General features: G+C 36.6%; 1 protein-coding gene across 9 annotated transcripts in view; it reads right to left on the bottom strand.

The window, feature by feature from the left end:
- Positions 1-24,254, bottom strand: part of HELZ (helicase with zinc finger) — a 176,186-nt gene that overhangs the window by 73,246 nt on the left and 78,686 nt on the right. For 5 of the 9 annotated variants that reach the window (XM_055387014.2, XM_055387013.2, XM_019028065.4 and 2 more), the window contains 8 exons: positions 23,348-23,681; positions 22,360-22,490; positions 16,784-16,963; positions 16,148-16,252; positions 6,920-7,098; positions 5,748-5,866; positions 4,450-4,595; positions 1,622-1,769 (listed from right to left, as the gene is read on the bottom strand). In XM_055387014.2, coding sequence (XP_055242989.2) covers positions 1,622-1,769; positions 4,450-4,595; positions 5,748-5,866; positions 6,920-7,098; positions 16,148-16,252; positions 16,784-16,963; positions 22,360-22,490; positions 23,348-23,681 — 1,342 coding nt within the window. The remainder of the gene's footprint in view (positions 1-1,621; positions 1,770-4,449; positions 4,596-5,747; positions 5,867-6,919; positions 7,099-16,147; positions 16,253-16,783; positions 16,964-22,359; positions 22,491-23,347; positions 23,682-24,254) is intronic. The other 4 variants (XM_055387017.2, XM_004041117.5, XM_055387019.2 and 1 more) reach the window with 1 other exon arrangement.

Here is a 24,254-nt window from a genome sequence, read left to right as displayed (position 1 = left end):
CTTTAAATTACATACCATCAAGAAAAGCCCAGAGCTTCTAAAATCATCTTACTGTCCAAACAAACCTATATTAGTATCCAAATATGCCTATACTGGTGGTATTCAAAAATTCAAAACGCCTACACTGGTATTCAGCTGAGGTGAACAGGGTCAGTCCTTGCCCCTTGCAGAAAGAGTCCGGGAGCAATATGTCTCAAAATTTTTGACTACAGTAACTTATGGGGCTGAAGACACTGTCTGAACAACCATGCTCTCTGGTGAAAGTCAAGGTGGTTTGAAATGTCTCTAAAGTTACATGTTTAATATTTAAAGGTCACACGACCTTTAAAGTGAGCTGTCTTTGTGATCTTTTAATATGAACAAATATTAAAAAAAAAAAAAAACCTTTGAGTAAAACTGACAGTCCATGAACCGGCACCTTATTTATCCTATAGCTTATAGGTTTCCTGGGAAACACACCAGGTCACTGTGAATGAACAAGTAACCCAGGCTGAGAAACTGAGTCTCTGGCAAACATCAATCCCGCCTCAGGATCAAGGATCAAGGCTCAGCTCTGATCCCTGATGTCATCGCAGGGCCACCAAGGCTTCTAGACAGGCCCTGGTTGCCACTTCCTGTCATCCCTCCCACCCATAACCACGGCTAATTTCTAGGCCAGTGGTTTCCAACTTGAGTGCAAAAACGATAAAGGAGACCCCTAAAGTTATCTTCAATATTTCAAATATTTAAAGAAAAGTTTACCTTTTCCTAAAATTAAATGGCACAGACTAACCAAAATGTCAAGTTTCTTTGCTTTTGGCTAGGATTTTATCAAGTGAGTACTGATGATTTTTTTGTACTGACTTCTAACTACAGGCCCATGAGCAATGTCTTAATGGAAAAATGAATTCCTACTACATAATAAAAGCCATTTCTTTGTAAATAATATGGGTAAAGCATGGAATTCAAGGGCAGTGTAGACTGGAGATCAAGAGCCATGCCCCTAATGATCTGCCATCCTCGGGCTTCCTGAAGCCCAGAACTCAACTCCCTCCTGACGGACAGAACCTTAACTCCAGGGTTTCTGGTTTGTTAGTCCCTGAAGACATTGCCATTTTTTTGGTCTGCTGCCTGACCTGACCCTTCAAACTACTCACGTGCTCTCTGAACCTAAAAAGTCAGAAATTGTAAGAGAATTATGTAAGTTGGAGCACATCATGGAATTGCAACATCGCTGTCTGGGTCCCTGTGATCTCTTTGGAGCATAGAATTCTGCAATTCAAGTCTTATTCATTTAAAATGATACCTCATTTGCATATGCACTATAAAACTTACTCAGAGTCTATTTTAGATACCTAACAATAATGATCTAATTGAGAACAATCTTGGTTTTTCTTTTGAATGAAATCATGTATTTTGTCTTACCATAAGACAAAATATAAATCAAAGTTTTTGTTTCCCATAGGAGATTCATCTGAACAAATCAATGTTATACAAGAAAGAATAAACTTTACATACTATTTACATGTAAATGAAGTCAATATGCAATACAATGTCAACCCAAAACTTTAGATAAATGCTTAACAAAACCAGACGATGTGACTGAGAAAATGTTAACAATTTACAAAAAGAATTAAGGTACCTCTGCATTATTATAAAAAGCTGTGCTATTTTTTTCTTGTACATCTTCTCCTCGTGCTGTAAAGAAAGTTAGTGGGTAGAAATCTTTGTGTGCTGGCTGCTTCCCACTGGCCATCAGTTTGCCCTCATAGAAAAGCTCAGAGGTATAACTGCAGTAAAAGACAAAAAGAAAAAAGGGGGAAAATCTACATCAAAATTAATTTCACCCATAAGAAAAAAAAAATCAGTCAATTCTAATAATATTGCCTTATGTCCATGATTAATTTTACTCCAGTCATCTAATACTTGTGATACCAAGAATTTCTCCATAAATAACAAGAGTAGGGTCCTGGCATAATATCGTTAAATGGAATGATTTTGGTAAGGTACGAAGCCAAAACAGGAAGAAATGATGACAGCTCAATACAAGATGAGACTTTATGAGGAAATTTGCTAGCCAGTATATTTCCTTGGTTAATATTTTTTTATTTAAATGAGTCACATACAATCATGTACCACATAATGATGATTTAGTCAACAACAGACAGTACATATGATGATGGTCCCATAAGATCATAGTACTGTATTTTAACCATACTTTTTCCATGTTTAGATATACAAATACTTACCATTGTTTTACAATTATCTACACTATTCAGTACAGCAGCATGCTTTGTACAGGTTTGTAACCTAGGAGCCAACAGGCCATTTACACCATATAACCTGTATGTGTAGTAGGCTATGCCATCTAGGTTAGCATAGGTTCACTCTGTGATGTTCACACAACAACAAAATCACCTAATGACACATTTCTCAGAATGTGACCCATGATTGTACTAATACATGCAAACACACAGACATACAGATGCTGGAACAATGTACACAACTGAAAGTCAAGCCGTCAACTGTAAAATGAATTCGCTTTACTGATGAAGACACCATCTAGTACTTGACTCATCAATGACTGTAGCAAATGACTGAAAATAATAAAAGAATCACATTTTGAGAGATACAATTATATCTATTCAATTGCTTTCAGGGAAACCTAAAAATGGTTTTCACATGGCTGACATAATCAATATTATTAAATTATACTAAACTTTTTTATAGTGTAAGTTTCTGGTCAGGGTAGTGACTGGAAAGGAGCACAAAGGGGCTTTTGGAGCACTGGTCATGTTCTGCTTCCTGATCTGGATTAGGGTTACATGCTGCATGCAGGTGGTGACAATCCACTGAGTTGTTGAGACATATACCTTTATAGATGCATACTATAGCTAACAGAAATATTTTAAAACTTATTAATAAGTTTCATGGTTTTGTCCCTCCCTTTCTTTCCTTTCTTCCTTTCTTTTAAAGCAGTTTACTTGTACAACATAGCCAAAGACATAAGCAAACCATCATGCTGTTTGTCAATATATTTATTACAGCATGTAGCTTTTCATATAGATTATATATTTAGTCACAGAAGAACATATGCATAGCTAACAGAATCTGAAGTTTTGGTTTCCAGAATTGCCCCTGTGGTGTTATTTTATTTGTATGTGTAGATATATATATATATATCTATATATATCTGTATCTATATATATAGATACAGATATATATTCATCCACAGTTCCTGGCTCATAACTACCATAGCTCTTGTTACAGTCTTTTGTTATAATTTGGGTATGTCAGGCCTCAAGAAACAGAATCTCTCTGACCTTCTCCTGCCTTCCTTTCACCTGCCCCAAAGCAGGACTCTAATCTTCCCCTGCCTTTTTATTCTTATTTTTGTTTTTGAGACAGGGTCTTGCTCTGTCACCCAGGCTGGAGTGCAACAGCGTGATCATGGCTCACTGAAGCCTCAACCTCTTGGGTTCAAGAAACCCTCCCACCTCAGCCTCTCAAGTAGCTGGGACCACAGGTGCATGCCACCATGCCCTGCTAATTTTTTTTTTTTTTTGGTAGGAAGGGGGTCTCCCTATGTTGCTCAGGCTGGCCTCGAACTCCTGAACTCAAGCAAATCTCCTGCCTCATCCTCCCAAAGTGATTGTGGGTCTTAAGACCCTCCACAGAGAGGGTTCCACCCTATACTCTGAGGGAAGGAACGCTGACATCACAAAGCTTCCATAAAAACCCAAAGAACTGGGTTCGAAAGCCTCTGGAAAGCTGAACACGTGGAGGTTCTGGATGGTGGCGCACCCAGGGAGGGCATGCCAGCTCTGCGCACTTTCTCCCATACCATGCCCTAGGCACTCTGCATCTGTATCCTCTGTAATATCCTTGATAATAAACCAGTAAATGTAAATAACTGTTTCTATGCATTCTGTGAGCCACTCCAGCAAATTAAGTGAACCCAAAGACCCAAAAAGAGGGTCGCAGGACCCTCAACTTGAAGCCAGCCGGTTAGAAGTAAGGCTCAGGCTTGTGACTGCTGGGGGGCCGGGAGGGGGGCAGTCTTCTAAGCCCTCAACCTGTGGGATTGGACATTATTTCTGGATAGATGGTGTCAGAAGTGAAATGGAGGACACCCAGCTGGTGTCCCCTGAGGAACTGGTTGCTTATTTGTTGGTGGGAAGGAATTCCCTACATTCGATCATACAAGTCTTCTGTGTTAATTGTTGTGAGAGAGTAAAGGAAGAACATGATTTCAGAGTTTTTCCCAAAATAGCCCTATTCTGTGAAAAATTACAACTCTGACTTCTGAAGTTTTCTTTTAAAGACATAAAATTAAACATAATTTGCAAGACTAGGGACACTATGTAAGTGTGTTGGGAATCATCTGTCCATAGCAGCAGTGCTGTTTTGAGTTCCCTCCTACTACCAGACCAACGAAAGTATGACACGGAGGGGGCAGTTCACACCTACTTGATGATAGCTTCATGGGAGCGGTAGTTCTCACACAGTAGAATCCTACATGGGAACTCAGCAGGGTAATGCTCATAGAGTCGGTCAAGTAATGAAACGTGAAGGTTTCTCTCCCTGGCAAACTCGCTGTAAACAAAAGGACTGAGCTGTAACAGACAAACATACAGAGAAAGTTTAACTGAATATACAAATAGTATTTTTTAACCTACTTATAAAAAATCCACTATGCTAAAACTTCTTATATACAAAACTTCAACATGCTAAATGCTGGGACAAGCACAATCAGTAATATTTTCTCTGAACCATTACCACTCCTAAGAAGTTGGCTAAAATTTCTAACTTCTCATTGCAGTTTACCAACACTAACCCAGAGTTTCTTTCTACACCTGACAAAGGGCTCCCCAGCATAATAATGAATAGCTACTACTTCAGTGATTCCAGGCATGCAACCCACTGTATCACTGTGGGAGTCAAACAGTTATTTCACTAAAATTGATTAATTATTTTAAATGATGAGCTGGTAGGACATACAGCCTACCACTAAAAAATCATTTTTACTAATTAACAAAACAACCCTCTTGATCTTATGAAGTATAAGGAGCCATTCATGGTTATGCCTTTTACTACTAAAGAACAAAATTAAACTACTTTAGGCAAAGAAATGAAAACAGAGCTTGTTCCTCTACATTTAACTCTCTCCTTGATGTCCTGACAGCTATATAGTACGATGTAGGTCCAATCTTAACTGCAGCAGGAGAGAAAGAGCCCCAAACTGCAACCTTGTAAAACAAGTATCTTCACAGAAAAACTGTATTTCTCTTTCCTACATATAGATATTCAAATATGTAAAATCACACTCTTTGACATTTTGGCTGTAATTTAAGCCCTCTATTTCCTAGTTTTCTATTACACCAAAAAAAATTACTCCTTCAGGTAAACAAATAATAGAGACAGGAGCTGGGGAATTACAATTCCCCAGGATCCTACAGGAATGATCATTTAAATTTCACTTCACAAACAAAAGTAAGAATCAGATATTCATACTATAAAGAACAGAACTTAAATAAATAAACGTGAAAATTATAACAGTGACAGACTATCCAAAAAAGAAAAAAGAGTAGCAGAATAGTAATTTTTCTTCAGAAATAACAGTATTTTTCACTATTAGTACAGAACTATTTGAAGTACTAAAGTTATAATACATGGCATAATTTCATAGGATGTTTTAGAAACAGAATATTAAACATCAAAATATAATTAAAAGTTACTTTCAACACAGCAACTCAGAGGGCACTTACCTGCATGTGATCACCAGCCAAGACAATCCGAGTGTTTTGAGTTGCTAATGCTAGAGGCATAATGGTTTCACACTCCATGGCCTGGGCAGCTTCATCTAATAGAATGTGTGTAAAAAACCCTAGAAAATACAGCATAAACACAGGATAGCACGCTAGAGCAGCAACAAAGGCAGAAGGACTATAGTTATTTTCTTTTCTGCTAAGTAAAGAGTTTAGTTTGCTAATCTAAGAGTATTGAGTACTTTTATTTATTTATTTTCTTTCTTTTTTTTTTTTTTTTGAGACAGGGTGTCACTCTGTCTCCCAGGCTGGAGTGCAGTGCTATATGATCACAGCTCACTGTAGCCTCGGGCTCAGGTGATCCTCCAACCTCAGCCTCCCAAGTAGCTGAGACTACGGGCATATGCCATAAGGCCTGGCTAATTTTTGAACTTTTCTGTAGAGTTAAGGTTTCACTGTATTTCCCAGTCTGGCTGAACTCCTGGCCTCAAGTGTTCCGCCTGCCTCGGCCTCCCAAAGTGCTGGGATTACAAACATAAGCCACCACGCCTGGCCCCAGATTTGTACTGCTTTTTGACGGTTAAGTTTTGCCATATTTATCAGAACAACTTCTTGACATCTTACATCTGTACTTCACATAACACTAGTTTGATTTTACATGGTTCCTGTACTCAAATATAACAATCTTAATAACATGCCATAATAAAACCTATCATAATTATCATCTCTACAGTATATAATGCAAAAGCATTTTATAACAAAAATCTGAGAAAAGTGTAAAAGAAAAGGAAAACACCAACACTCTCCAAATTGGAATTCTTCATATGATCAATAATAAATATCATCTGACCAACTAGAGAACAAATGGAATAGCAGTCACTAAAATGTCTGAACTAGAGGCTGGCAAATTTTTCTTCAGTAAAGAGCCAAACAGTATATATTTTAGATTTTGTGGACCATATAATGAATCTCTGCTGCAACAACTCAACTCAGCCACTGTAACACAAAAGCATCTATAGACAATAAATAGGTAAATAAATGAGCCAGTAAAACTTTATTTACAAAAACAGTCAGTGAGCCAGATTTGGCCCACACACTGTAGTTTGCCAATCCCAGTCTAAACTGAATTCATAAGCCCTAAACTTGTGAGACTGTGTCTTGAGTCAGCATACCAGGTTCAAGGTCCAACTGACAGAGGTACTGGGAAGTATTCAATGTAACAACCACCACTCGATGTTTAAGAATATCTTCTTTCTGGGGCATCTGAAAGGTGGAATGTGCGCTTGAGATCAAACAGTACTGATGCACAACTGGGTGGACAGTCTTTACCCAGCGATTTCTGAAATATACCCTGGAAAAGAAGAAAATATTTCTGATTTACATTTACTAATTTCTTAACAGTATCTAGTTATTAAAATACTGACATTGTTATTTTAAGACTGTAATATCTGAAAAGTTACAAATGAATCTGATAACTGTTAGCACTCTATTGAATTAGAATTTAACACACAATTGCCACTATAACCACTGTGACTCTCTACCAAAAAAATGACAGACATAGAAAGTATATGCAGTACCACAAAATAAACACCTAATTATTTTTAAGTGTTCAGAGTAATCTTGCAACAGAATGGCACATAAACGTAACATTTATAAGCACTACAATTTTTTAAGTTCAAAACATTCCCATTCTGGAATTATCTTTTTCTAGAACGTTCTTACAAAAATACATTGACTCATATTTTAACTATTTATGCTAACAAAAAACAGTGAATTGCATATTTATAACAGGAATTCAAAGGTTATTTTCATTTTATTTTAGAATATGTTCTTATACCTATACTTAAGTAGACCTCTGTCTGAGGTTCTGGAAATTTAAGAATAAATTTAAAATTTGAACAACTGGAAAGTCTTAAGTACTTCCATTATTTGCAAAAGAAAAATATTAATAGGCCTCATGCAATGGATTATTAAAATGACACAGAAATGACTCATCCATCCATCTACTCATCCACCCACCCATCTCTAACCTACCCATGTAACAAAGATTCATTAGGTATCCACTATGCTCCAGCACAGAGGCAGATCACATAGGGCTTGTGAGCAATCCTTGGGTTTACTCTGAGTTTGATGAAAAGCCAACAGAGAGTTCCAACAGGGCAGTGACATGACATGACTTATTTTGTTAAAGGACTATTCTGTTTCTCTGGGCAGAACATATATGGTGGGGGTGGATAGTGGTGTGCTGGTAAATATTTTAACACCCGGCTCCAGGGCTAGGAAGGGGAGGGGATTCCGGTTTGTAGTGTTTGCTGATTTTTGTGGTGTAAAACTGTCATGGTAATTTCAAGCTACCAGCATTTCACTGAACATGAACCTGAGAAGTCGTACACATGATTAGCTCTAACAAACCAATACAAGTTGGCTCCAATACAACACTGAGCGGCACGGAGGAAGGAGCAGAGGGTAGAAGCAAGGAGACCAGTTACAAGGTTACTGTTAAGAGTGCAGACAAGAGCAGATGGTAGCTTGGATTAGGCCAACAATAGAGATATGAAAATGGTCAGATTCACTAGGCATTTCGAGAGTAACGCCAACAGAATTTACTGATGAACTAGAAGTGGAATTTAAGAGAAGGAATGATTCCACGCGTTTGAAACTGGATAAATGGTGATGGCATTTGCAAAGGTGGTAAAAAAAGAGGAACGGATTTGGGGTGGGAATTCAGAGTTTCGTTTTGGGCATATTCAGTAGATATCCAAGTGGATATATCCAGTAAGCAAGGCAATACATAAGTTTGGAGTTCAGGAGAATGCCTGGGGCAAGATAGCCACAATTGGGATAATACTAAACCTTGAGACTAGATGAGATTACCTAGAAAATAAGAGTAGATTTAAAAAAAAAAAAAAAAAAACAACTAGTGGAAGGAAGAATGACTGATGGACCTCTTCAACATTCAGAAGCTGGGAAAGGAGCCTGGGAAGGATCAAAGAAATAGGAGAGAATTCAGGAGAGCATGGGGTATTGGAAGCAAAATGAAGCAAGTGTTTCAGATAGAAATAGGAGTAACTGTGTTAAATGCTGCTAAGAGGCTACGTAAAATGAAGACTGACCACAGGACTTAACAACAAGGAAACCAATATGATGAACCTCAATATGATGGTTTTAGTGTAAAATTACAGATGGAAATCTGATTAGCTTGAGCTCAAGAAAGAAAGAGAAGAGAGGAGGTAGTGCCAGGGAGTATATACAGACAACTGTCCGGATAAGTTTTGCTTAAAGGTTGATGCAGGTCGGGTGAAGGTGAGTTTTTGTTTTGTTTTTTTAAACAAGACACAATAGTATATTTTCATGCTGTACAAAGAAAAAAGTATGCAGGAAAGAAGAAGCTGTGTACCCAGGAAAGGATGAGAGCTCGTTCACAAGAGAAGAGGTTGGCCCCTAGAAAAGAACCGTTTAGAATGGGAGGGAAAGTAGTTATTAAGGAGATGCAAGTCAGATGCTCTATCAAAGGGAAGATGTGGGCATTCTCTTCTGATGGCTTCTACTCCGTCAGTAAAATTACAAAGATCATCAGATGATTGTTATTTTCATCACTATTATTCCTCTTCCCTAGTTAGGAAAACCAAAGCCCAAAGGGCTTACAGCCAGGATTTAAATCTGTTCTTCCCCTCTCTAAGCTTCATTTCTTATTTCCAAAATGAGTATAATAATTCAACTTCTTAAGGATTTGGGGAAATCAAATGAGATAACAGATGTATAATATGTAGCATAATGCCTGGCACCAACAAACAGAAGCCCCCCCACTTCCCTTCACCCACAGCAAAGCTGAAACTAAAATCAGCATTTCTAAACACTCAGTTAATATTCAATGTACACTGCACAAATGCAAAAAGGTAGCACCATGATATGAATATAGGCAATCAAAATAATTACTTAAAAGATATGTTGTTTACTCCATCTAAAAGCACATATTGTGCAAAGTATTTTATTTAATAAGTCATCATATGGAACAAAAGGATAATTTCTACTCAGCTTCCAAAAAAGTTTAAGAGCAAAATCTGGTGCTTAATCGGCATGCCTTCAGTTAGTCTAAAATTTTGGTAATAATTTCCTTTTCTCAAAGAGCCACCATTTGTTACTAGGCTCTTGTCTCTTACTTTGTGTTAATGTTTCTCAATTTTATGGCCTCTGCACATTTTACTAGAGCAAACTTAAATTATTTTTGGAAGCAAACCAAAAAAGTTTTTAAAAAGAGTAATTATTAGTATTTTGGCCAGGCGCGATGGCTCACGCCTGTAATCCAAGCACTTTGGAAGCCTGAAGTGGGTGGATCACTTGAGGCCAGGAGTTCAAGACCAGCCTGGCCAACATGGCAAAACCCCGTATCTACTAAAAATACAAAAATTAGCCTGGCATGGTGGCAATGCACCTGTAGTCCCAGCTACTTGGGAGGCTGAGGCACAAGAATCACTTGAACCCAGGAGGTGGAGTCTGCAGTGAGCTGAAATCACACCACTGCACTCCAGCCTGGGTAACAGAGTGACACTCTGTCTAAAAAAAAAAAAAAAAATTAATTTAAAAAGTAAAATAAAAGAGTAATTCTTTTTATTGTCTGATACTAATTACTAAGTAATTTTTTGTTTCTTTTTCTTAGACATTGGAATTCTATTATAGTAATAAATCTTGCAAATTGCTATTAAAAGTCAGCTTTAAATACTGATTTCTTAAATAAGAAAAACACAAGCCTGAAGTTGATAATCATTTTTTACTAAAAATCATATCAAAACATGTTTTAAATTCTTCGAACCAAAATTGAGTTCATTTTTCCATTTTTCATTCAATTCAAGACCATGCTTGTAAGTGGTATTTGGTGAGGGGGAAATTTTACACAATGTAGATAATCTAGACTTGGCAGAAGAATTATAACCTCTATATCATAAGCTATGTATAATCATTTTCTTCAAAAGGCAAGCACTGGCTCACATAAAGACATCTCTGGATGCATCAAAGTTAATCATGAAAAAAATCCTCATGATTTCTGATCCTGGCCTACCTGTCTAAATATCAACTTACTGGTAAGCAAATACTAAAGAAAAACTATGCAGTTGTGGGCCACATTTTAAAACTAAAATTCCACCCATCCCCCAGATGAGCTATTAAATCTGATAGTAGAATAAAGGCATTTTCAGATATGCAAGAGCTAAAAAACATTACCTCTTACGAACTTTGTCAGAAGGGTTGAAAGCACTAGTTAAGTGTGTGTACAAAAGGATGTGCACCATCAAAACAAGGTAGAAAATCAAGAAAGAGGAAGACCTAAGATCCAGGAAATGGGATCTAATATAGGAGAAAAGAAAAAGAAATTCCAAAATAATGGCAAAGAGAAGTATCAGCATAACAAAGAACAACCAGTTCAGAAAGGAGGAGCAAGTGAAATCCAGAAGGGGAGTTTCCAGGAGAAAAAAACAGCACTGACAAATTATCTAAGAGCTGTAACAATGAAGACTCGTTTTGGCAGGTATTTACAGGGTTACTTAGGGTATAAAGACCTGATTAGATGTTCAAAGAAAATAAAGCAAATGAAAAACAGTAAGTATTATTAATGCTAGAACAAATCCAAAAACGTATATGAAAGGAAATATGCATATTATTTGTTAGGAGCAAATAACTTACAGGATCATAATAATAAACACTAAAAATGAAGCTACCATACACTTTGGGAGGCCGAGGCGGGTGGATCACCTGAGGCCAGGAGTTCGAGGCCAGCCTGGCCAACATGGCAAAACCCTGTTTCTACTAAAAACACAAAAGTTAACTGGGCGTGGTGGCTTGTGCCTGTAATTCCAGCTACTTGGGAGGCTGAGGCAGGAGAATCGCTTGAACCTGGGAGGCAGAGGTTGCAGTGAGCCCAGATAGCCCCACTGCACTCTATTTTGGGCAACAAAGCAAGACTCTGTCTTAAAAAAGAAAAAAAAAAAAGAAGCTACAATAGAAAGTCAACAAATATCCAAAACCAAATTAAGACATAACAGTTGATATATGTATGTGTGTGTGTATATATTATACATATATACACATATAATTTTTATTTTTATATATTATATATTCATAATTTGTTATATAATATATACACACACATATAATTTTTATATATTATATTTATAATTTAGAAAAATGGAAGTATCAAAAGAAACTGCTAAAAAAATTAAAAATTCCCTTGGGAATGATATTTGGTGAACAATGGCTAGGTTAATTAAAAAAAAACATTTTTTGCTACCAACTTTAAAATACAACGTGACCTTTTGTAATAGTGTATGCATGTGATTTTTTAATAAATATAAATACTAATCTAAAACAAAAGCTAATTATTTGAGTCATTATGAGAAAAAAAATTACCAATATTTGAATTTAACTTGTCACTTATAGGTGGCTTTTTAAAATTAAAATTCTCTAGTTTCTCCCATATAAAAAGATTCTTTACTTAAATCCTCATATTCTCCCAGCCACTGCTCAACCTCTCCCCTCCTTTCACAGCCAGGCTTCTTAGAAGTATTATCCAGATTGTTCTCTCCAGTTACCAACCTCCTATTCACTCCTCTAAACATTCAACATTGCTTACCCTCCATCTAATCAAGGAACATAAACAACTTCTACATCACTAAATCACATCGATGTTTCCAGGCCTAGCGAGTTACCTGACTTGGCAGCATGCAAAGTTCCGCTGTTGCTCCCTCCCAGGAACTCTCCCCTCAGCTTCCATGACTCAAGCTTTCTTTGCTTCCCTTCTAAATCTCCAGCCCTCCTCTCCCCTAACAATCTCATCTATGCTCACGCTTCAATCACCACCAATACCCTAGTGACTCACACATTTTCTCTCTCCAGCCAAGACCTCACCTCTGAGCTCCAATTAATATTTCATTGTAAAATTGGAAAAAAAAAAGTGGTTTTTCAAATTACTCATTTATATAGTATGGATATTTGTTCCCATCAAAATCTCATGTTGAAATGTAATCCCCAGTGTTGGAGGTAGGGCCCAGTGGGAGGTGTCTGAATCATGGCAGCAGATCCCTCATGAAGGGCTTGGGCCATCCCCTTGATGATAAGTAAGCTTTTGCTCTGAAATCTGGTCTTAAAAGTGTGTGGCACCTCCCACACACACACACACTCTCACTTGCTCCTGATTTCACCATGTGACATCCTGCTCCCCCTTCGCCTTCCACCACGACTGTAGCTTCCTGAGGCCTCCCTAGAAGCTGAGCAGATGCCAGCACCATGCTTTCTATAAAGCCTGCAGAACCATGAGCCAATTAAAACTCTTTTCTTTATAAATTACCCAGTCTCAGGTATTTCTTTATAGCAATGCAAGAACGGCCTAATACACTCATCAACTAACTCCAAGCACCTGCTTCTTCCTCAAAGAGGGGGAAAAAAAAGAAAAAAATTGAAGTTCTAAGTCTCACTGCTGACTTTTTCACAATTACCTTGGAAAGCTACCCCAAGTTGAAGCTAGTAAGAATACAAAGCTTGATTGCTGAGCCAATTTTCTTGAAAGCATAATATTCTAGTCCCAACTTTTAAAAGATTTTAAAATATTCTCAGTACTTTCATTTTGTGCAACATTTAAGTTAGACACTGTCTAAAAGATTATTTAAAACACAGCTAACATTTTTTTAAAATTGGAGAATTGACAGTAACAAGACAGTTTCAAGTTCACAGTATAAAATATAAGTAATACCAATTAAGGAATTTACATATTTTCCAGAAAGAAACCAATCCACATATCCCACACAAATTATAAGAGAGAGTCTGGTAATATATAATTTTAATTCACTGAAATTTTATTCCTGTAGTAAATTTATATGCAACAAATAACCCCCAAAATGTTATTACTTACAAGACTATGAATAAGAATGACCTGATCACAGAAGAATATGCTTCTTTGAAGATCAATATAAAACAACAATTACCTTCCATTTTCCCAGAAAGCAGGAAATACACCCCTCCATAGATGACCTCTATCTGCAAAGCCATAAATCTGCCAGAACCAGATACTGATCTTGAGAACCACACACAAAAATAAACTATTTTCCCCTCTATTCCATTTTAAAATCTTCTAGTTCTAGTGAAGTAAGAAGTAAAAACTGAAACTAAACATGATCTAAAATGGTTTCTAAAATCTCCATCTCCAAATATTTTAAGTTCAGCTCAACTCCTGGCAACTAAAAGAATTTTACAAATTTTAACCATAAGTATGTATATTTAAGCACATTTACAACTGTATTCACTATGTAATGTTTTGACTGTTTTCACACTATAGCACTTTCCAGGGCCTGTTCCAGACTGTATCATGAAGAGAGCAAACTCTTCATGAGCCTTGCTCCCTAGAGACACCCATCTTCATGGTCATGAGCAGACACTTAGTGCCCTCTTGTGTTCTTTCCTCTGCATCCTGGGACAATTCAGATAAAGCTAATCTTCCCAGAGCACTCAGTCATTCTAATCGTCTCTATTCCATTTCACAAGCCTCCCATGTTTGTTGTCTATTAGAAAAATTATAAATTAATGAGTTAATGTAATAATAGTGCTAATAAATCTGAACTCAATGCATGAATACTCTTAAGAAACACATTTGCAAGTTAACACCTTTCCCAAAGAGAAAAACTATGGCAAAAATGCAGGACTACATAAAGAAAATATTTGGGAAGTCAGGCTTTTTCTTACTTTATTCCATTTACTAAATGAAATCACATGAAATTTGCATTTGAATATATTTACAAATGTTTTTCCATCTTGGGCTGAACCACTTTCGAGACTTACAGACAGGTGTAAGTCTCTCTGTAAGTTAGAGGGCGAGTCTCGATACTTGGGCCACAACAACTATACATGTGCCCTACTGAACATAACTTCTTATTCTGCATATCTAGATGCACCACATGTTTGATTATAACCTCCAAAAAATAATTTTACATGGAAAAAGCTAAATATAAGCTAGTCGAGTGACGGATTTAGTGTTCATCAGCAACCGCTCTACAGCCCCAAGTGTCAAATGACCTATGCTAAGTCGACCGAGATTTGAGGGGGCTTTACTCCGCTGTTTTCACACCAAGTACACCATGATAACTGAGAAGGTCACACTTCCTATGTAACACACACACGCTCACTCTACCAACAATATAAGTGAACAAAACAACTTACATAATTAAAGTAAGAACACCCATAGCAAAAATGCTAACTACTGAACTTTCACTTATGAGCTCAGAGATTAGATTCTGAAGCAAACTATTTATTGATGAATGCATCCTTCAATAAATACCATGTTTTCATTTACAGTGATAGTGATTGTATATATGTAATATTTTCTCATTAAATACAACCAGATTCTATTTAAAATAATTACTGCTTCTTAATCTTCCAAAGTAAAAATAAAATATGGCATAAAAACCTGTGTTAATGGGTCACACCACTTTTTTCCTCTTTTGTTTTTTTAATGGAACTCTAAGATCATTCAAACAGCTTTGGTTATGATTACTGAAGAATTAAATAACATAATTTCATTTTTCCATGCTTGAGCTCAAGTAGAAATAAAACGTTAGTGACTTATGATTCAAAAGTGCAGTTAGAAATTAATTTACAAACAATTGTATTCAAACAACCTAGGGCATGACATATTAGTTTGTAAAATGGCAAAACTAAACATTAATTCATATAACAATGAAAGCAAATGGTATAATAAATAACAATTTGATGATTCTTTATTGTTTTCTGAAGAAAAGGATTTTTATTCCCCCATATCCTATATTTAAGTACATTTCATGTCCATATATACTCAGAGGACCTTTCTATATCAACCTTAAATTTTCTTTGACACTTTGTCTCTTAAACGGTAGCAAACGTTGTTAAATACCAGTCAAGTACATTTTGTTGCAGAAATCATTTCAGTATTTCATGTTTATCTAATGTGTAGCTTCTATGAAATTACCTGCATGATCACAGCCAAAATTTTATTTTCATAAAGAACTGTCCACTGCATGACTAATCTGCCATGCAAAATATGTTAGAATTTTTACTGAACTAGATTTAATTTAAATTATCATATTTATATTATTTCATCATACTAGCTTTTAGAGGTACATACCAAAATCTACTCAGGTTGAAACAATACTTTACACACAAAACTTAAAAAAGGATGTCTTTCTCTTACTTAATGTTTAAGAAATGAATAGTCAAAGATTTTTACATTTTTCCTTAATTTAAACAGTTTCTTCAAAAGACATAACCTCTAAATGTCAATGCATAAAGACTTTGGCATTTCCAAAGTTACTAAAATCTTTACAGACACCTTTTCTTAAGAATAATAAAGTATGATACAGATACATAATAAGCCTTAAAAAAAATACCTGAGAGGTCTTGCCTGGGGATTGCCTGCTTCTACATATGGATGTAAATAATCCTTTATGTAGAGATCAGCAGCACTATTAGAATGGGTGCAAATGAGAATCCTGCTGAAATAAATGGTGCAAATAAAAAGAATGATAAAACACAAAACTATTCAAGCAGTATAATACCAAAAAAAAAAAGCAGTGGCCATCCTAATATTATACAATTCCCTTACCCTACTCAGTAATCCCTAGCATTATTCAGTGATACCTTTAGGAAATTACACTACTCTTTAATTAAAAAGGAAGTACCCCAAAATTATTTTTAAGTCTATCATATAAAATATATACATATATTTAAACCCAAGTCTTCTGGCTCTAATAGATACCACAATTCCATAGCAAACTTGTTCTGATGGCTATTTAAAAACTATTTTAAAACTTACTGTCTATACTACCAATTCTAAAAACAGTATGTTTTAAGAGAATTCAAATTTTTAGTACTCTGGGGTTTGGATTTACGGCTTTTCCTTTTCTCTTTTTTTCATGTTTAAGAGCTGCATGAAAACTGTCTTGCTAGCCCTCATTTTGTATTTAAAACAAGAACAGAGGTAGTATCCTACCAGGGAAATATGAGCACGCTTCCCACCCTCTCACCTAGTCTCCTGTTGCTGCAGAATATGTTTGACAGCCTGAGCTAGAGTGAACGTTTTGCCTGTCCCATAGGGTCCGATGATAAGCACAGGCGGCAGCTGGATTGCAAGTGGAGTGGTAATGGCCAGAACAGCCTCTTTCTGTTTTGCATTTAGTCGAGGATCCAACTGTTCATCCCATTGTCTATGGAAAATAAAAATTTATTTTAAACACATGCATCTCGTTAATAAATAGAACATAACACACGAGTATCGTGAATTTCAGTGAACCATTAAAACCACTGAAATAGCATAGCATCTATAAAAACAAATGCTTATTCTAAAGCTACTTTTTATAAAGTTACCCAACAGAGTCAGTGTAGAGTGTTTTAACGTGTAAATCAAAATTAATTTTATCTTGTCCTACACTATGTACAAAAAGATTTTGGTAACTAATCTAAGGAAATCACATACTTCGAATCTAGCTGCTGCCAGGTCTTTAAGTAGAAATGGCAATGTTTCAAAAATGTAATTTCCCTCTGTTACAAAAAAGCATCAGAAAACTTTTTACTGATATTAATGAAGTAGTAGGTTTTTTTGCATAACAAATGAAATGCAATAGGGAAACTATCTGAATTTCAAATTCTAATTATTTAAAAGATCTGTTGGTAAGGTTTAAAACAAGAGGAAAAGAACAAATCTGTATGTCCCTGGTTAAGAGATACTAATTTTTACAAAGATCTTAATGTAGTAAATATTAAGTTTTTTAAAAAGGCATAAAAAGCCAAACAAAATGAAATGTTTTTTAATATTTTTGCACACACACACAAATAATACACATATTATATTGGTCAAAGTAGAGAACACCTGTCACAGTCGCACAGATGGCTACTGTAATGAGATCTATCTTACTAGTGTCCCTTCTATGACTTGGCTAAGTTTTGAAGATTTAAATGGACAGCAGATGCTGAAACACATCAAACTGAGTGGAGAATCAACAGCATTCTTTCTCACAACTACCGTTAATATACTATACGTCACAACAACTATGGTAAAAATTAGAGGGATGTGAATTAAAATAGTAAGGGTGTGTAAAGAAACTCTTAGAAAATTTAAAATAAAAGTGCCTGCCAAATAACCCCGAAATAGAGGACAGAGTTTAGACAGGAAAATTCTCTCTGTGAGGCTATATTGTACTTAAATCAGAAGGTGGTTATTTTTGAAAAATCTTAACGCTTTCAGTTTTCAAGAAATTATAACCTGGCCAGGCGTGGTGGCTCATGCCTATAATCCCAGCATTTTGGGAGGCCAAGGTAGGAGCGTCATCTGAGACCAGCAGTTCAAGACCACCCTGAGCAACATAGCAAGACCCCATCTCTACAATATATATATAACTGTTATATTATGACATATAATCTCAAACCAACAAAATTCTCCTTAAAAAATGTAAAACCTTAGAAAACAAACTTTGACCATGTAATCATGCCAATATTTTTTCTGAAATTTGCCATTTGCTAAATCTCAAACATTTTATTTCAGAGTCCCTCAGCATTAACTGGCTTATTTATTCATAATTCTGCCAGTATCCAGCAATTTCCCATCTTCTATAAATGAAAAAACTGCTTCAGGTGATGGCTAAGTCCAGATCTAATGTATGTAGCATTAGATGAAATGGTTACCCCAAAACCATCCGAGGAGCCTTCTCCCCTGCCTTACTCTACTGTTGAGCCTAGCCAGCTCTAATGCTCCATCTCCCAGCCTCCTTTACTACAGACCCAATTCTGATCAATTAGATGCAGGAAGAAGTCCTGAGAAGGACTTCTATACCCAATAAAATAAAAGCAAAGCCTCGCTTATTGTAATTTTTTTTTTTTAACTAAAGAAAGGCCTTCTTGCTCTTCACTTCCTTCCACAGCTGACCAGGAAAAGTAAATAAACTACAGCAGCCATCTTATATTTTGCATGAGGCAAAACGCATCAGGAAGAAAATGAACATGCCCTACATACTAGAGGAGGGTGAGGTGTCTGTCCTTGATGGCCCTGCAGAGCTCCTGCACAGCCCTGGACCACGTATCTCTAGGCTGATAACTCCACCTTTTAAAGCCACAATCAGTTCAGTAAACTGCTACTTGAATCTATACCTGACCACTATGATTCTATGATACCTACCCCCAATGGTTCCTTTATCTGTGCATGAAGATAATGACATTTGCATCAGATGGTTATTTTAAAGATCAAGTGAGATAATACATGTAAAGCTGTTTAGCAAAATAATTGAGCAACAAAAGCCCAATTAAGGTTAGCTTCTGTTACTACAATATTTTATAGAGATTACAGAAAAATGAGATATTACTTGACTAGTACACGCTTTCAAAGCAAAAAGTTCTTAAAACACCCTTTCATCTTTCAAATCTGAGGACTTTAATGAACTTAAGAATGAGACAGATATCATGATGAACATTTATAGAAAGCCAATGAATGGAACAACTTGTATTTATTTATCAAATCCTTAGAGACCCAACTTAGTATCTTTTTTGAGACAGTCTCACTCTGTCGCCCAGGCTGGAGTGCAGTGGCGCGATCTCGGTTCACTGCAAGCTCTGCCTCCAGGGTTCACGCCATTCTCCTGCCTCAGCCTCCCAAGTAGCTAGGACTACAGGTGCCCGCCACCATGCTCGGCTAATTTTTTTTTTTGTATTTTTAGTAGAGATGGGGCTTCACCATGTTAGCCAAGATGGTCTCGATCTCCTGACCTCGTGATCCACCCGCCTCAGCCTCCCAAAGTGCTGGAATTACAGGCGTGACCCACCGCACCTGGCCTATTTATTTCTTTATGTATAGAGATGGGGTCTCACTATGTTGCTGAGGCTGGACTCTAACTCCTGAACTTAAGCAATCCTCCCACCTCGGCCTCCCAAAGTGCTGGGATTACAGGTGTGAGCCCATTACCACTACAGCTAATAGTTTCCCAGTATGTTCCTAGACCCAGATACCTTTTAATTGCTATTTAAATTACAGTGGTATAAAAATCTTTTCCTGCTTGAAAGTTTGCTTACTTTTGCAGTTAAAACTTACAGTCAGTAGTATTTAAATATACTACATTATATACAAGATAATTTTCAGAAGTGAGCATATCAAGAAAAATGCCTAAAAGCTTACTGGTATGGCCTTACAATTGAAACTTTTCTTCTTTAAACTCGAAATTCTTATGAACTTAAATGTGCCGAATATGAATAATGTGTAAAACCCTGTTGGTATTCAAAGAAAAATAAGACGCAGTCTCTTCCTCTACAAAGCTCAGAGTTTACCCAGAAAAACAGTCTAGAAATGTTCACGAATTGATAAACTGAGAGAAATTATGCTTGAAAACACAAAACTGAGCCTAGCGCATGTCAGGCACTCAATAAATAGTTGTTAAAATATTGACATGGAAGGGTCAAGTTCATCTGCTTGAGGAAGAGAGCATATGAGCTGGACTCAATCTTAAAGGATAGAGAGATCTTCAGTGAATTAACATTGGGCAAAGATTATATGAGAGACAGAAAATCACTTAAAGAGGAGGCAAGGCTGCAGGAAGGGGGAAATGAGTTGTCTGATGGGTGTATAGTATCAGTTCCGCAAGACGAAAAAGTTCTGGAGATTGCACAACAGTGTGACTATATTTAACACTATGGAATTGTACACTTAAAATGGTAAAGAGGGTTCATTTATGTTATGTGGATTTTACCACAATTAAAAACTTTTTAAAAAGAATAACATAAAGATAAGGAGGCAAATAAGTACAGGGCAAATTAAACAAACTTCAAGGTAATTCAACATTGCTAAAACATGAGAGTTTAGAGGGAGAAAAGGAGCGTCAAGTAGAAAAAAGTAGAAGAAATCTGAAAGGATACTGCTGGAAAGCACAGTCAACGAGGCCATACACAGGCGCTTTGGCTTAGACTGCTCACCCTTTATCTACATATCAAGGAGAAGCCATCAGATTTGTGAGCAGTGAAATGACATGATTATTTTAGAAAACTAACTCTGGGAGAAATATTTGTGATGAGCCAGAAAACAGGGCCACAGACAACAGGACAAAAGGCCAACTAGAAAGCTACTGAAATAGTCCGGGTCTAAAAGCAGCACTGGCTCTGAGAATGAAAAGAAAAGGAAGCATGAAGAGGAGCTGAATCCGAAGAGAACTGGGAGATGTCACTGGATTTTTACAATTAGTAGATCACCAATCACTTTCAGGATAGTACACAAGAGGAAAACAGAGGTTACAGAGTGAATAAGAAAGAATACTGGAAACACGCAGACTATTCCCTCTCAAGAATTTTGGCACTAAAAAGAACAGAGGGGACTGCACAGTAAGAGTAAGCAAAACAAGGGAGAAATGACTGAGGTTTTGTGTTGTAACGCATATTTCGTGTTGTTCTGTTTTTAGGACCAGAAGAAATGGAATGTGAGGGGAAGTGATATATACCACTCCTAGGCCTGGCCCATAAAAGCTTCCCATGTGACCCTCTGCGCTCACTCTTCCCCTGTCGGCCAGCTGAACGTCAGCACCCAGGGTGACCCTGGAAACCACTTACTAAAGATCCCAGAGGCTCCATGAGTCTTGGAAAGGGCCATCCTACCATGATTGAATTGACACAGTGATAAATAAACTTCTATTTTGTAGAGCCACTGAGATTAAAAAAGAAACAAAGGTGTTGTGAGTTGAGCATGGGCAGGTGCTAAGGGCATAAAACCCAGTGAAGAGATGAAAAGACAGATGCAGGCATACAGCTCTCACTGTCATCCATGCTTATAACAAAATGGAAGTACCTTCTTCATTATACGTAAAGACATCCCAAAAAAATTTAAGCAGAACAATATTTATACGACCATTAACTGGAGAGCAGTTTCTGAAGTAGCTTCTTCTATCGTACTTCATCCATTTTGATAATTTCTGAAAATCTCTCCTATCTTTAAAAATGATTTTAAATTAGGACATGTGCAATAGCTCACATCCCAGAACTCTGGCAAGATAAGACAGGAAGGTCGCTTGAGGCCAGGATTTCGAGACCAGCATGGACAAGACAGCAAGAACCTTGTCTACAAAAAAAATTTTTTTTTAATCAGCCAGACACAGTGGCGTGTGTCTATAATCCTAGCTACTCAGAGGCTGAGGCAGGAGAGTTGCTTGAGCCCGGGAGTTCAAGGCTATAATGAGCAATGATCATGCCACTACACTTCAGCCTGCATGACAGAGCAAGACCCCAACTCTAAACAAATAAATAAAAATTATTTTAAATTAACTACTGGAACCACTTTAGAAAGGCCCTAATTTCCCCATTCAACTTCTACTTGGAAATATTCCTAAATTGCTCGGCATCCTATCAAATTAAGGCTGTTGAGAAAAGCAGTAGAATTCATTTAGACTCTGAGAAAAAGTAAATAGATGATGAACCTCAAATGTTTCATTTTAAGTGTTCTTTTACTCTCCTTTCTAAACCAATGTCTCCTGAAAAGCAAAGGCAAACTTTCTTATAAAAGTATGCTTGAGTTATTTGATACAGATATTCAATTTAATATTAACCTAACTTCTTTTAATAAGATATCGCCTTTTTGTACCTGTTAGGACTCCATGGTATGGTGGGAGTCATACTGATGTCTGGAAACAAAACCCCATTGTCCTTGATCCTGTCCAGTGCATAGTGCATTTCACAGAGGGGTAATCGATTTAATTGAAACTGAAGTTCAACCTGAAAGACAAAATGAATGTTTTAAAAACTGCATGAAAGCAAACATCAATGCTGGCAGCTCACTAGAATACTTTGGGAGGAATCTGTTTGGGACAGTAAGTTTAGAGATTCTTTTAAAGTATAATCATAGTCTAATCATAATTATGATGAATAATATTTGCTTTGTTCATTTATAACCAGGCACTGTAACAAGTACTTTACTATGGATTATCTCATTTAATAGTACCAATGATATATATATACTATTATTAACATCATTTTACATATTAAGAAATTGACATATTTATAAGTTACCTAATCTCTAGTTAAAGGCTACTTTATTCTACCATTCCCATGAAAATACTTTTGCAAAAGATCAGAACATGTGAAGTATCCAGTCGTGAGAGATGATTAGCCCTGATACTCTATCAATTTACAATTAATAAAAAATAATGTTCACCAAGTTTTATGTTTAAAAAGAAAAAAGATTAGTCTTCCAGTTAAATATGGCAGACTAAAGACATAATTCACCTAAAAACCCATAAAGATAGAACAGGAACAGATACAACTGCAGATGAGAGATGTCCCAGGAGGTAGCTTACATAGTTTCTTTTCATCTTTTCTTTCATTGCTGATTTAAAACTCTAATCAGAAAGCTCAACCTTGTATAACACTGGAACATTCTAAATGTTACTTATATTTAAAAGAATCACTTTTCTCTGGGAGTTGCTACAGGTGCAATTTTCAACCCACCACTGTAGACTTCAAAGTCAGCTTTGCTTTTGTTTACGGCAGAAAAAAAACTAAACCAGAGGAAGACTATGAGCTGATAATGAGGCTACAGACCACTATGGTTAAGCTGCAACCTTCAAACATACCTGTGTGTCACAGTCAGGCCGAAGATTAAGTTCTTCACAGCATTCCCTAGATAGCCTTAAAAATATATATTCCTTTGTTTTTTCTTCAATAGTAGCTTCATAAACCTTCTCTTTGGTTCCCTGGGTCTGTACTAACTTCTGTTTAGGGACTGGTAATAAATAAACAGCATTGACTTTGGTCATCACCAGTCGTCCAGCCAAAGTATCTTCAGAAAGTGTTTCAGTAAGCTTAAAGCGACCAAAAAGTTGTCCATTCTGAGCATACTTTGCACCTCCAGAAACACCAGTGAGCATGAAGCTTGCCAGAATCTGCAATTGCACTTTAAGGTTGAACCTAAACCAGAAGTAGAAAACTAGTTTGAATATTTTACATCAAAAATATATAAAAACTAGAAGAGTGAAACAAAGTAAATCAAATATAAACATACCAAAAATTAAACCATTATGTCAATTCCACTTCATTGAGCTAAAAACTGTATTTTTCTGCCTTTAATACAAGCTGGAAACAATAAAAAAAAATTTTTTTTTGTTTTTTTGAGACGGAGTCTCACTCTATCGCCCAGGCTGGAGTACAGTGGCATGATCTTGGCTCACTGCAACTTCTGCCTCCCGGGTTCAAGAATTCTCCTGCCTCAGCCTCCCGAGTAGCTGGGATTACAGATGCCCACCACGCCCGGCTAATTTTTGTATTTTTAGTAGAGACAGAGTTTTGACATGTTGGCCAGGCTGGTCTCAAGCTCTTGATCTCAGGTGATCCACCCACCTCTGCCTCCCAAAGTGCTGCGATTACAGATGTGAGCCACCATGCCTGGTCAACAAAACTTTTTTTTAAGTGAATAAACTCCCATGTAAGTTACATAAAGATACATACTAAGTTGTGTTGAAGAATATGCACATTCAAAAAACA

Source organism: Gorilla gorilla, chromosome 4 (genome assembly GCF_029281585.2).
Source record: "Gorilla gorilla gorilla isolate KB3781 chromosome 4, NHGRI_mGorGor1-v2.1_pri, whole genome shotgun sequence".
Lineage (NCBI taxonomy): Eukaryota > Metazoa > Chordata > Mammalia > Primates > Hominidae > Gorilla > Gorilla gorilla.
This window is presented reverse-complemented; position numbering and strand designations above follow the sequence as displayed.